General features: G+C 53.7%; 1 protein-coding gene across 3 annotated transcripts in view; it reads right to left on the reverse strand.

Annotated features, from left to right (window-relative positions):
• Nucleotides 1-1,489: 1,489 nt before the first annotated feature.
• mtcl3a (MTCL family member 3a) overlaps nucleotides 1,490-13,417 on the reverse strand; it is a 57,756-nt gene continuing 45,828 nt past the window's right edge. For all 3 annotated transcript variants that reach the window (XM_082958896.1, XM_082958897.1, XM_082958895.1), the window contains exons 4-7: nucleotides 12,515-13,009; nucleotides 11,325-11,407; nucleotides 5,432-8,363; nucleotides 1,490-2,824 (exon numbers count right to left, since the gene is read on the reverse strand). In XM_082958896.1, coding sequence (XP_082815022.1) covers nucleotides 2,591-2,824; nucleotides 5,432-8,363; nucleotides 11,325-11,407; nucleotides 12,515-13,009 — 3,744 coding nt within the window. In that variant the 3' untranslated portion in view covers nucleotides 1,490-2,590. The remainder of the gene's footprint in view (nucleotides 2,825-5,431; nucleotides 8,364-11,324; nucleotides 11,408-12,514; nucleotides 13,010-13,417) is intronic.

A 13,417-nucleotide genomic window follows, 5' to 3' on the forward strand; every position in this document is an offset into this window, starting at 1 on the left:
GGTCCAGTGGAGGGGTAGTATCCCAGGGAAGGAGAGGTCAGGGCTGGGCTCCTATCACCAGGTCCAGTGGAGGGGAACCCATCCCAGGGAAGGAGAGGTCAGGGCTGGGCTCCTACCACCAGGTCCAGTGGAGGGGTAGTATTTCAGGCACCAAGACACTGTGTCTACCGCCTGTTATTTCTATCAGCTGCCCGGTTTAGACAGCCTGGGATCAGGTGTCTGTCCACCACCTGGGTTCAAATACTAAATCATTTCATTCAGCTCGTCTGGCTTAACGGACCGATAGGGAAAAGGTCCCAAAACGATAAACCCCACACAGCTGGCACTCTAGGAAGGCTAGAGAAAACGCTCAAAAGTATTGGAAAGATTTGAAGTAGTATTTGAACTACCAGGGACCTGGGTCTGGTGTCCCCCCCCCCCCCCCCCCCCCCCCCCCCCCCCCCAGGTAGCCGGGTCTGGTGTCCCCCCCCCCCCCCCCAGGTAGCCGGATCTGGTGTCCCCCCCCCCCCCAGGTAGCCGGATCTGGTGTCCCCCCCCCCCCCCACCCCAGGTAGCCGGGTCTGGTGTCCCCCCCCCCCCCTCCCCAGGTAGCCGGGTCTGGTGTGTGTCCCCCCCCCAGGTAGCCGGGTCTGGTGTCCCGTCCCCCCCCCCAGGTAGCCGGGTCTGGTGTCCGTCCGTCCCCCAGGGAGCCGGGTCTGGTGTCTCCCCCCCCCCCCCAGGTAGCCGGGTCTGGTGCCCCCCCCCCCAGGGAGCCGGGTCTGGTGTCCCCCCCCCCCCAGGGAGCCGGGTCTGGTGTCGTCTCCCCCCCCAGGGAGCCGGGTCTGGTGTGTCCCCCCCCAGGGAACCGGGTCTGGTGTCCCCCCCCCCCCCCCAGGTAGCCTGGTCTGGCCCGACAGCTTGCTGCCGTCGATACTAAACTTCCTGGGACATGTATTATGTGACAGGCTGATTGACTGGTTGGAGGAGGAGGAGGGGGAGGAGGGAATAGGGAATCTAGGTCTGTGTCCCAAAAGGCTCCCTATTTCCTATATAGTGCACTACTTTTGACCAGGGGCCCTGGAGTCCAAAGTCTTGTTCCAAAGTAGTGCACTTCATAGGGAATAAGGTGCTATTTGGGACGTAGATCAGCCCAGTCAACTCCTGAGTTCCTGGAGTAGACTGATTCAATCAACCACCTGTGGGATTAGTGGTCATCGCCACGGTAATCGCTCAAACAGGAAGGAAGCAGATGATTGGGTGGGGTGTCAAAGTGGATCAAATCAAATCAAAATGTTATTGGTCACGTATTTATCAGATGTTATGATGGGTGTAGAGTAATGTTTATGCTCCCAGCTCCAACAGCTCACTAGCCTAATACCTGACAATACAAAACACGCAAATACCCCCCCTAAAAAAACAAAAATTAAACGGGATTTTGAATATGAGAAGAATACACATTATTATTATACTATAAATTGTAATCCAGACATATTAAGAAGTAGACAGTAAATATAGAGCTACATTTATTACACCAAATTAAGAACAGCAAAAAAAAGGCATCACGTTCATGATATAGTGATGTGTCATGAGGTCACCACCACATTGATTCAACAGGCCGTAGTGTTACTCAATAGGGCCGGGTAGGTAACCATCGGTTACAGTGACCTCCAGTAGAAAGGGGGTTGTTGTCCATTTCATCATGTTAAAACAAACAAACAAAAAAATACTTTAAAAAGGGGCATTCTGTTATTAGTAAAGTGTTTTTGTTTGAACTGCAGATTGCCCCTTTAAGCATGGCCCCCAACAAAACAGGAAGCGCTAACACAAGGAGCTAGTCAGCTATCTTGCCTGACAACAGCCAGCGGATGTCCAATCAAATAAAAGCATCGAAACTCGTCAGTCCTTTGTTGAAGAGAGGCTGTAGACAACACCTTTTGGTAAATATGTAGAAACAGGACCGTTTATGTAAATCCATCTTGATATTATAAAGGTAAAGAATAACAAAACATTATTCTGTAATACTGGAATTATTATGCAACATGTAAAGTTAAAAGAGTATGTACAGTGAACGGTGTTGAATATATTTGCCTCCTAAATGGCACTCTATTCCCTATTTAGTGCACTACTTTTGACCAAAGCTCTATGGCACTATGGTCAAAAAAGTAGCGCACTATATAGGGAATAGGGTGCTATTTGGGAATGCAAGCCTAAGCCACAGAGGTACAGTCAGCATTGGGGATCATGGAGTTCCTATAGTAGAATACATGAAACATCTCCTCTGGTTGATGAGATACATTCTATAGATGATCTGTGAACTGATTCTCAACGCTGCAGTCCACAGCTGAAGCTCTTGACAGTCTGGTTGGTAGTAGAAATAACAGTCTTGGTATTATGGTATGTACAGAGGTGATGGAAGGAAGAGGCAGGTTTTGAGTCGGGTTCTATCTCAGTTCATCACGTTCTCCACAACCATACTGGAGGAGAAGGTCGAAGGGTCGTCCCCCCCCCGACTCGGGCCTTCGATGTGAAGGAATCACGGAAGGATTGTATTGAGGAAGAAACGTCAGAGTACGTAAAGTAACGAAGGCATCTTATTGGTTCAGACACAGGGTCAGCTGGGCGGGTCAGATGATGACCGTCTCCGTGTGATAGGCTGAGTAGGAGAATGAGGTGTGTTTGTGGGAGGAGCCGGAGAGGGCTGGTTTATAGGGGTGGAGGAGGAGGAAGAAGAGGTGGAGGAGGAAGAGGAACTAGCCCAGCGTGACGGTGGCCTGCGGTTGGCTGGACAGGCCGGACGAGAGAAATTCTTCTGGACTGATGAGGAGCTGGAAGACACTTTACACTCCTGAGGGAAGAGAGACAGAGAGACAGAGAGAGAGGGTGAGGGGAGACGGAGAGGGGGAGAGACGGAGAGGGGGAGAGACGGAGAGAGACGGAGAGACGGAGAGGGGGAGAGACGGAGAGGGGGAGAGGGGGAGAGACCGAGAGGGGGAGAGGGGAGAGACCGAGAGGGGGAGAGACGGAGAGGGGGAGAGGGGAGAGACCGAGAGGGGGAGAGGGAGAGCGATAGAGAAAGAGCGAGAGGGAGAGAGAGAGGGAGAGAGAAAGCGAGAGAGAAAGCGAGAGACGGGGGAGAGAGAATGAGAGAGGAGGAAAGCATTGTCTGTCCCAAATGCAACCCTGGAGTGTCCTACCTTCAACCAGGACCCATAGGGACTAGGGGACTATTACCTTGGAGTGTACTACCTTCAACCAGGACCCATAGGGACTAGGGGACTATTACCCTGGAGTGTCCTACCTTCAACCAGGACCCATAGAGACTAGGGGACTATTACCTTGGAGTGTACTACCTTCAACCAGGACCCATAGGGACTAGGGGGACCATTACCTTGGAGTGTCCTACCTTCAACCAGGACCCATAGGGACTAGGGGGACCATTACCTTGGAGTGTCCTACCTTCAACCCAGAGACCCCATAGGGACTAGGGGACCATTACCTTGGAGTGCTACTACCTTCAACCAGGACCCATAGGGACTAGGGGACCATTACCCTTGGAGTGTACTACCTTCAACCAGGACCCATAGGGACTAGGGGACCATTACCTTGGAGTGTACTACCTTCAACCAGGACCCATAGAGGACTAGGGGACCATTACCTTGGAGTGTACTACCTTCAACCAGGACCCATAGGGACTAGGGGACCATTACCTTGGGAGTGTACTACCTTCAACCAGGACCCATAGGGACTAGGGGACCATTACCTTGGAGTGTACTACCTTCAACCAGGACCCATAGGGACTAGGGGACCATTACCTTGGAGTGTACTACCTTCAACCAGGACCCCATAGGGACTAGGGGACCATTACCTTGGAGTGTACTACCTTCAACCAGGACCCATAGGGACTAGGGGACCATTACCTTGGAGTGTACTACCTTCAACCAGGACCCATAGGGACTAGGGGACCATTACCTTGGAGTGTACTACCTTCAACCAGGACCCATAGGGACTAGGGGACCATTACCCTGGAGTGTACTACCTTCAACCAGGACCCATAGGGACTAGGGGACCATTACCTTGGAGTGTACTACCTTCAACCAGGACCCATAGGGACTAGGGGACCATTACCTTGGAGTGTACTACCTTCAACCAGGACCCATAGGGACTAGGGGACCATTACCTTGGAGTGTACTACCTTCAACCAGGACCCATAGGGACTAGGGGACCATTACCTTGGAGTGTACTACCTTCAACCAGGACCCATAGGGACTAGGGGACCATTACCTTGGAGTGTACTACCTTCAACCAGGACCCATAGGGACTAGGGGACTATTACCTTGGAGTGTACTACCTTCAACCAGGACCCATAGGGACTAGGGGACTATTACCTTGGAGTGTACTACCTTCAACCAGGACCCATAGAGACTAGGGGACAATTACCTTGGAGTGTACTACCTTCAACCAGGACCCATAGGGACTAGGGGACTATTACCTTGGAGTGTACTACCTTCAACCAGGACCCATAGGGACTAGGGGACCATTACCTTGGAGTGTACTACCTTCAACCAGGACCCATAGGGACTAGGGGACCATTACCTTGGAGTGTACTACCTTCAACCAGGACCCATAGGGACTAGGGGACCATTACCTTGGAGTGTACTACCTTCAACCAGGACCCATAGGGACTAGGGGACCATTACCTTGGAGTGTACTACCTTCAACCAGGACCCATAGGGACTAGGGGACTATTACCTTGGAGTGTACTACCTTCAACCAGGACCCATAGGGACTAGGGGACCATTACCTTGGAGTGTACTACCTTCAACCAGGACCCATAGAGACTAGGGGACCATTACCTTGGAGTGTACTACCTTCAACCAGGACCCATAGAGACTAGGGGACCATTACCCTGGAGTGTCCTACCTTCAACCAGGACCCATAGAGACTAGGGGACTATTACCTTGGAGTGTACTACCTTCAACCAGGACCCATAGGGACTAGGGGACCATTACCTTGGAGTGTACTACCTTCAACCAGGACCCATAGAGACTAGGGGACTATTACCTTGGAGTGTACTACCTTCAACCAGGACCCATAGAGACTAGGGGACCATTACCTTGGAGTGTACTACCTTCAACCAGGACCCATAGAGACTAGGGGACCATTACCCTGGAGTGTACTACCTTCAACCAGGACCCATAGAGACTAGGGGACTATTACCTTGGAGTGTACTACCTTCAACCAGGACCCATAGAGACTAGGGGACCATTACCTTGGAGTGTACTACCTTCAACCAGGACCCATAGAGACTAGGGGACCATTACCTTGGAGTGTACTACCTTCAACCAGGACCCATAGAGACTAGGGGACTATTACCTTGGAGTGTACTACCAGATTAGCTGGTCAGCTGACTGTGGTGAGTGTTGTGTGTGTATTCTTGCGTTTGCGTACTCACCTGCATGGTCAGCCTGGTCTCTCCATGGGAGCTGGTCAGCCTGGTCTCTCCATGGGAGCTGGTCAGCCTGGTCTCTCCATGGGAGCTGGTCAGCCTGGTCTCTCCATGGGAGCTGGTCAGCCTGGTCTCTCCATGGGAGCTGGTCAGCCTGGTCTCTCCATGGGAGCTGGTCAGCTGGCTGTGGTGAGAGTGTGTGTAGGAGGACTGTCCAGAGGCAGGGCCTGGGTGATCCCAGTAATCCTTGTCCATCATCTCCGCCAGAAGATCCATGAGTTCCTCTTCCTGTCTGGGGCTGAAGCCAGGGTTAGGACTGGGGCTAGGACCAGGATTAGGGCTGGGGCTGAAGCCAGGGTTAGGACTGGGGCTAGGACCAGGATTAGGGCTGAGACTGGGGCTGAAGCCAGGGTTAGGACTGGGGCTAGGACCAGGATTAGGACTGAGACTGGGGCTGAAGCCAGGGTTAGGACTGGGGCTGAAGCCAGGGTTAGGACTGTGGCCATGGCTGCGTCCAGGGTTAGGGTTAGGGCTGGGGCTGAAGCCAGGGTTAGGGCTGGGGCTGCGTCCAGGGTTAGGGTTAGGGCTGGACTCAGTGGGTTGGGTATGGTTCTGGTACCGCTGGGTCCAGGCAGTGTTCTCATAGCTCTTCAGGATCCTCTCCACAGCGCCGTAATTAGACCTGGAGTCAGACGGACGCAATGCAGCCAGGGTCAGGGGCTTCCAGGGCTGGTCGCTCATTACACCTGGCACACGGAGTCCTGGCCCCCCAGCTCCAGGCACACGGAGTCCTGGCCCCCCAGCTCCAGGCACACAGAGTCCTGGCCCCCCAGCTCCAGGCACACGGAGTCCTGGCCCCCCAGCTCCAGGCACACGGAGTCCTGGCCCCCCAGCTCCAGGCACACGGAGTCCTGGCCCCCCAGCTCCAGGCACACGGAGTCCTGGCCCCCCAGCTCCAGGCACACGGAGTCCTGGCCCCCCAGCTCCAGGCACACAGAGTCCTGGCCCCCCAGCTCCAGGCACACAGAGTCCTGGCCCCCCAGCTCCAGGCACACAGAGTCCTGGCCCCCCAGCTCCAGGCACACAGAGTCCTGGCCCCCCAGCTCCAGGCACACAGAGTCCTGGCCCCCCAGCTCCAGGCACACGGAGTCCTGGCCCCCCAGCTCCAGGCACACAGAGTCCTGGCCCCCCAGCTCCAGGCACACTGAGTCCTGGCCCCCCAGCTCCAGGCACACGGAGTCCTGGCCCCCCAGCTCCAGGCACACTGAGTCCTGGCCCCCCAGCTCCAGGCACACTGAGTCCTGGCCCCCCAGCTCCAGGCACACAGAGTCCTGGCCCCCCAGCGTCAGGTTTAGGGGTGTCCTGCATTGTGGTTGGGCGACACCCAGGTTGCCCAACCTGCCTTGGCCTAGGGTTTGTAGGAGGCTGGGGCGCTGGGCACGACTTAACTGAATGAGGCCTCTCTCCTTGGGCCTTGTTGTCCCTCTTAGGACTGGCACTCACCTCTGGTTCTGGAGCCGTATGTGTAGCCTGGGCAGGCTGCTTGTATTCACCAGAGATGGACCTGTTCAGTGTGGGCTTAGATAGGCTGTTGGGGGGTCCAGCTTTGTGTTTGACCTCAGGGCAGCGTGTTGCCGGGTTAGAAGGCATGTTCCTAAACGTAACTTCTGGGTGTTGGGGTGAAAGGTCAGAGGTGGTGGCAGAGGAGTCAAAGGTCCTGACGGTGACTCCTGGATGAGGGTCAGATGGGGCCAGGGCCTGGCTCAGTTTGATCCCTGAACTCAGCTTCTGAGCTGTGATGTCACAGATCACCTCCTTCTGTCTGACCTCTGTGTTGTGCCGTGGCGGGAGGTCAAAGTTCGTCTCCCTGGTGACCCCGTGTGTGACCTCGCCACATACCGTCGTACCGTCTGGTGTGCCCCGCTTAGAGACACCCGCTGAGGTAAAACTGTCCTCCGCCTCATCGTCCTCCATCCCTCGACCCATCTCAGCCTGGAAGAGAGTCCTGTTAAACTCAGCAGTGGCCTGTTCCAGCATCTTATTCCTACTGGGGCCCGGAGGGTTGGGGCCCGGAGGGTTGGGGCCCGGAGGGTTGGGGCCCGGAGGGTTGGGGCCCGGAGGGTTGGGGCCCGGAGGGTTGGGGCCCGGAGGGTTGGGGCCCGGAGGGTTGGGGCCCGGAGGGTTGAAGCCTGGAGGGGGTAACTCTAAGGTAAGGTCAAGAAAGATGTGTGAAACGGCTAGGTCTTTGTTTCCAGGTTGTACATGACTCTCTCTCTCAGGGCTTCTAGGACTTCTAGGGTTCTCAACGGGCCTGTAGTCGTGCATCAAGTCTCTCCCAGCAGCACTCACTATGTTGACTTCAGACAGGCTCTTCTGGACAGGCACGTAGGTGGACGACCTGCTGCTGCCGAAGCGGTTCCCGTCGCAGGACCAGCGGTTGTGGCAGCAGCCCACGTTGCAATGGGAGTTAGCGGGAACAGCGCAGGTGGTAAACACCGCCTCCGTCAGAACTTTCCCCTCGTTCTCCTGCAGCATCGCCTCGAACTTCCTCACTATCGATGGGCTGCTGATGCACATCCTGTCTAACAGGAGACAGGGGCTGTGGCACTTCCTGCCTGAGCCACTGAGGGATTCTGGGACATGTAGTTCAGGGGAGGGGCTGGCGAGGTACCATGATGTTGTCCGAGGAGGGATAGGAGGAGGAATCAGCAGAGGGGAGAGCGGAGGGGCTTCTCTCTCCCTCTCAGGGGGCTTGGATGTGGGGTCCTTGACGTGACTGGGGCCACTGGTGGGGTCCATCCTGATGGACAGCCAGTTCTCCTCTTCCAGGGCCCGGAGATCAGCTACCAGCTGCTTCAGGTTGAAGGCAGGGTCCTCCATTCTCTCTCTGGTCGTAACATGGTCCACCTTGGGGAAATACACGGACTCGGTTCGACCCCTTAGGGCAGGGAATCAAAACACAGAAAGAAAGTAAAAAAGGTCATTACATTACAAAGCACAGCGAACATCTAAACTATTTCAATCAACTCTAGGAGAGATCAAGCAGAATGGACAAGCTCACAAAGCACAGCGAACATCTAAACTATTTCAAACACTCTAGGAGAGATCAAGCAGAATGGACAAGCTCACAAAGCACAGCGAACATCTAAACTATTTCAATCAACTCTAGGAGAGATCAAGCAGAATGGACAAGCTCACAAAGCACAGCGAACATCTAAACTATTTCAATCACTCTAGGAGAGATCAAGCAGAATGGACAAGCTCACAAAGTACAGCGAACATCTAAACTATTTCAAACACTCTAGGAGAGATCAAGCAGAATGGACAAGCTCACAAAGTACAGCGAACATCTAAACTATTTCAAACACTCTAGGAGAGATCAAGCAGAATGGACAAGCTCACAAAGTACAGCGAACATCTAAACTATTTCAAACACTCTAGGAGAGATCAAGCAGAATGGACAAGCTCACAAAGTACAGCGAACATCTAAACTATTTCAATCACTCTAGGAGAGATCAAGCAGAATGGACAAGCTCACAAAGCACAGCGAACATCTAAACTATTTCAAACACTCTAGGAGAGATCAAGCAGAATGGACAAGCTCACAAAGTACAGCGAACATCTAAACTATTTCAAACACTCTAGGAGAGATCAAGCAGAATGGACAAGCTCACAAAGTACAGCGAACATCTAAACTATTTCAAACACTCTAGGAGAGATCAAGCAGAATGGACAAGCTCACAAAGTACAGCGAACATCTAAACTATTTCAAACACTCTAGGAGAGATCAAGCAGAATGGACAAGCTCACAAAGTACAGCGAACATCTAAACTATTTCAAACACTCTAGGAGAGATCAAGCAGAATGGACAAGCTCACAAAGTACAGCGAACATCTAAACTATTTCAATCACTCTAGGAGAGATCAAGCAGAATGGACAAGCTCACAAAGCACAGCGAACATCTAAACTATTTCAAACACTCTAGGAGAGATCAAGCAGAATGGACAAGCTCACAAAGTACAGCGAACATCTAAACTATTTCAAACACTCTAGGAGAGATCAAGCAGAATGGACAAGCTCACAAAGCACAGCAAACATCCCAGGTATTTGAAACAGTGACTCCTAGGGCAGAGGACGGAACACAGAGACAGGAAGTCCATACCGTTACAAAGCACAGCCAGCATCTCAGGATTCCCAGGTATTTCATATGATGACTGGTGGCTGCTACGGCAAATGGAGCAGACCAAGCATGCCTGGTATTTCAACCAGTGGTTCGTAATGCAACATTTAGTTCTGGATGCAGAGTTTAAAAAGCACAGAGAGTATCCCAGGTATTTAACACAGAGAAGGGGTTAGATCCAGCCAAGTGCCATGGTGCTCCCAGCCGAGTACTGGTTAGATCCAGCCAAGTGCCATGGTGTTCCCCCAGCCGAGTACTGGTTAGATCCAACCAAGTGCCATGGTGTTCCCAGCCGAGTACTGGTTAGATCCAACCAAGTGCCATGGTGTTCCCAGCCGAGTACTGGTTAGATCCAACCAAGTGCCATGGTGCCCCCAGCCGAGTACTGGTTAGATCCAACCAAGTGCCATGGTGTTCCCAGCCGAGTACTGGTTAGATCCAACCAAGTGCCATGGTGCCCCCAGCCGAGTACTGGTTAGATCCAACCAAGTGCCATGGTGCCCCCAGCCGAGTACTGGTTAGATCCAACCAAGTGCCATGGTGTTCCCAGCCGAGTACTGGTTAGATCCAACCAAGTGCCATGGTGCCCCCAGCCGAGTACTGGTTAGATCCAACCAAGTGCCATGGTGTTCCCAGCCGAGTACTGGTTAGATCCAACCAAGTGCCATGGTGCTCCCAGCCGAGTACTGGTTAGATCCAACTAAGTGCCATGGTGCTCCCAGGCGAGGACTGGTTAGATCCAGCCGAGGACTGGTTAGATCCCAGCCGAGGACTGGTTAGATCCAGCCAGAGGACTGGTTAGATCCCAGCAGAGGACTGGTTAGATCCAGCCAGAGGACTGGTTAGATCCCAGCAGAGGACTGGTTAGATCCAGCCAAGTGCCATGGTGCTCCCAGCCAAGGACTGGTTAGATCCAGCCAAGTGCCATGGTGCTCCCAGCCGAGGACTGGTTAGATCCAGCCAAGTGCTATGGTGCTCCCAGCCGAGGACTGGTTAGATCCAGCCAAGTGCTATGGTGCTCCCAGCCGAGGACTGGTTAGATCCAGCCAAGTGCCATGGTGCTCCCAGCCGAGGACTGGTTAGATCCAGCTAAGTGCCATGGTGCTCCCAGCCGAGGACTGGTTAGATCCAGCCGAGGACTGGTTAGATCCAGCCAAGTGCCAGGATGTTCCCAGCCGAGGACTGGTTAGATCCAGCCGAGGACTGGTTAGATCCAGCAGAGGACTGGTTAGATCCAGCAGAGGACTGGTTAGATCCAGCCAAGTGCCAGCATGTTCCCAGCCGAGTACTGGTTAAATCCAGCCAAGTGCCATGGTGCTCCCAGCCGAGTACTGGTTAAATCCAGCCAAGTGCCATGGTGCCCCCAGCCGAGTACTGGTTAAATCCAGCCAAGTGCCAGGATGTTCCCAGTCGAGGACTGGTTAGATCCAGCTGAGGACTGGTTAGATCCAGCCTAGTGCCATGGTGCTCACAGCCGAGTACTGGTTAGATCCAGCCAAGTGCCAGGATGTTCCCAGCCGAGGACTGGTTAGATCCAGCCGAGTACTGGTTAGATCCAGCCAAGTGCCATGGTGCTCCCAGCCGAGTACTGGTTAGATCCAGCCATCGGTAGACAGTGACTGTATCCCACACGGAACCCTATTCCCTATACAGAGGCCCTATGGGCCATGGTCAAAAGTAGTGCACTATACAGGGAATAGTTTGTTGATAGAGTCTTACCTCTTGTCCTCTCCGGACTTCCTACTGATCTCATCCTGGTAGCTACACAGCTCTTCACTCACACGGGCTATCTCATTCAGGGCCTAGAGAGATGAGAGAAGGAGAGAGAGAGAGAGAAGGAGAGAGAGGAGAGAGAGAGAAGCAGAGAGAGAGAGAGAGAGAATGAGAGGAGAGAGCGAGAGAGAAGGAGAGAGAGAAGGAGAGAGAGGAGAGAGAGAGAAGCAGAGAGAGAGAGAGAGAGAAGGAGAGGAGAGAGAGAAGAGAGAGAAGGAGAGAAAGAGGAGGGAGGGAGAGAAAGAGGAGCAAGGGAGAGAGGGAGGGAGAGTAGAGGAGAGAGGGAGAGAGGGAGGGAGAGAAGAGGAGGGAGAGAGAGAGAGGAGGGAGGGAGAGAGAGGAGGGAGGGAGAGAGAGAGGGAGAGAAGAGGAGGGAGAGAGGAGGGAGGGAGAGAGAGAGGGGGAGGGAGAGAGGGAGAGAGAGAGAGAGAGGAGGGAGGGAGGGAGAGAGGAGGAAAGAGAGAGAAGGAGGAGGGAGGGAGAGAGAGGAGGGAGGGAGAGAGAGGAGGGAGGGAGAGAGGAGGAAAGAGAGAAAGAGGAGGGAGGGAGGGAGGGAGGGAGGGAGAGAGGAGGGAGGGAGAGAGGAGGGAGGGAGAGAGGAGGGAGGGAGAGAGAGAGAGAGAGGAGGGAGGGAGAGAGAGGAGGGAGGGAGAGAGAGAGGAGGGAGGGAGAGAGAGGAGGGAGAGAGAAGGAGAGGAGAGAAGGAGAGGAGAGAGAGAGAATGAGAGGAGAGAGAGAGAAGGAGAGAGGAGGGAGGGAGAGAGAGATGAGAGAAGGAGAGAGAGAGAGAGAAGGAGAGAGAGGAGAGAGAGAAGCAGAGAGAGAGAATGAGAGGAGAGAGCGAGAGAGAAGGAGAGAGAGAAGGAGAGGAGAGAGAGAAGGAGAGAGAGAAGGAGAGAAAGAGGAGGGAGGGAGAGAAAGAGGAGCAAGGGAGAGAGGGAGGGAGAGTAGAGGAGAGAGGGAGAGAGGGAGGGAGAGAAGAGGAGGGAGAGAGATGGGGGGGGGGGAGAGGAGGGAGGGGAGAGAGAGGAGGGAGGGAGAGAGAGAGGGAGAGAAGGAGAGATGTACATTACTAAAAGACAAAAACAGACTTGAGAGGGAGGAGCAATAGACAACAGAATGTTGTGTTGACTCACAGCATTGAGGGCTGTATTATTCTCCTTCTTGTCAGTCCATGTCCCAGAGCTCATCTCAGTGCTGTGGGTTAGTCCTACAATAGGTCCACCGTGGGAGACGTGATGGACATCAACCATACCCCCTTTAGAGGGAGAATCTCTGTCAACCCCTCGCAGGATGGCCTCCAGTTCTGTCATGTCCACTTCCTGGTTACCAACACAGGCATCATAGTTACGGGGGTTTCCTCTGTCGCCACGGTGATCCACCCGGTTTCTGTGGGCGGCGAAGTCGTCGTTGCCGTGACGACGGGGGTAGGAGCCGTGTTGGTTGGCGGGCTCTGATTGGCCGCCGCCGCCGCCGCTTCGTGGGTCGGCGGTCGAGTTGTCGCTAAGCATGCTGGATCCTGTGCTGGTGGAATGTACGCTGACACTCAGGGTGACTTCCTCTGTAATCTCTCCGACAGGTTCTCTCATCTCCCCAGATACCTCACGCCTCACCTTCACCTCGTCGTACATCTAGGAGGAGAAAGTCATATCATATAAATGACGTAGAAACAACGTCGATTAAACCAAGTGTGTGGCCAGGGGGAAATGCTTTCACAGGTCTTACCCACAATGCATTAGGGCAGAATCATAATGTATCTGTAGGCGTGAAGTAAAGTGTTACAACAGGAACAGAATCTCATTCTAGGTCTGTGAGTGTTATAACAACATGTTTTATGTTTTAAACTCTTCCATGTAAAGTCCCCTGGTTCTGCGTAGTTCTGGTACCGCTTCCGACAAAACCTTTTCACGTATAAATCCATCTGTGGACAGCGGTAGCCCTGGTTACCGCGGACACAGGAGTACGTCTCTTCTGCCTGTATGAAGCTTGGATGTCCCTCCTACCATTTCATTGGGTCTTCCGACTGTCCATCAAGTCCT

Source organism: Salmo salar, chromosome 02 (assembly GCF_965601325.2).
Source record: "Salmo salar chromosome 02, fSalSal1, whole genome shotgun sequence".
Lineage (NCBI taxonomy): Eukaryota > Metazoa > Chordata > Actinopteri > Salmoniformes > Salmonidae > Salmo > Salmo salar.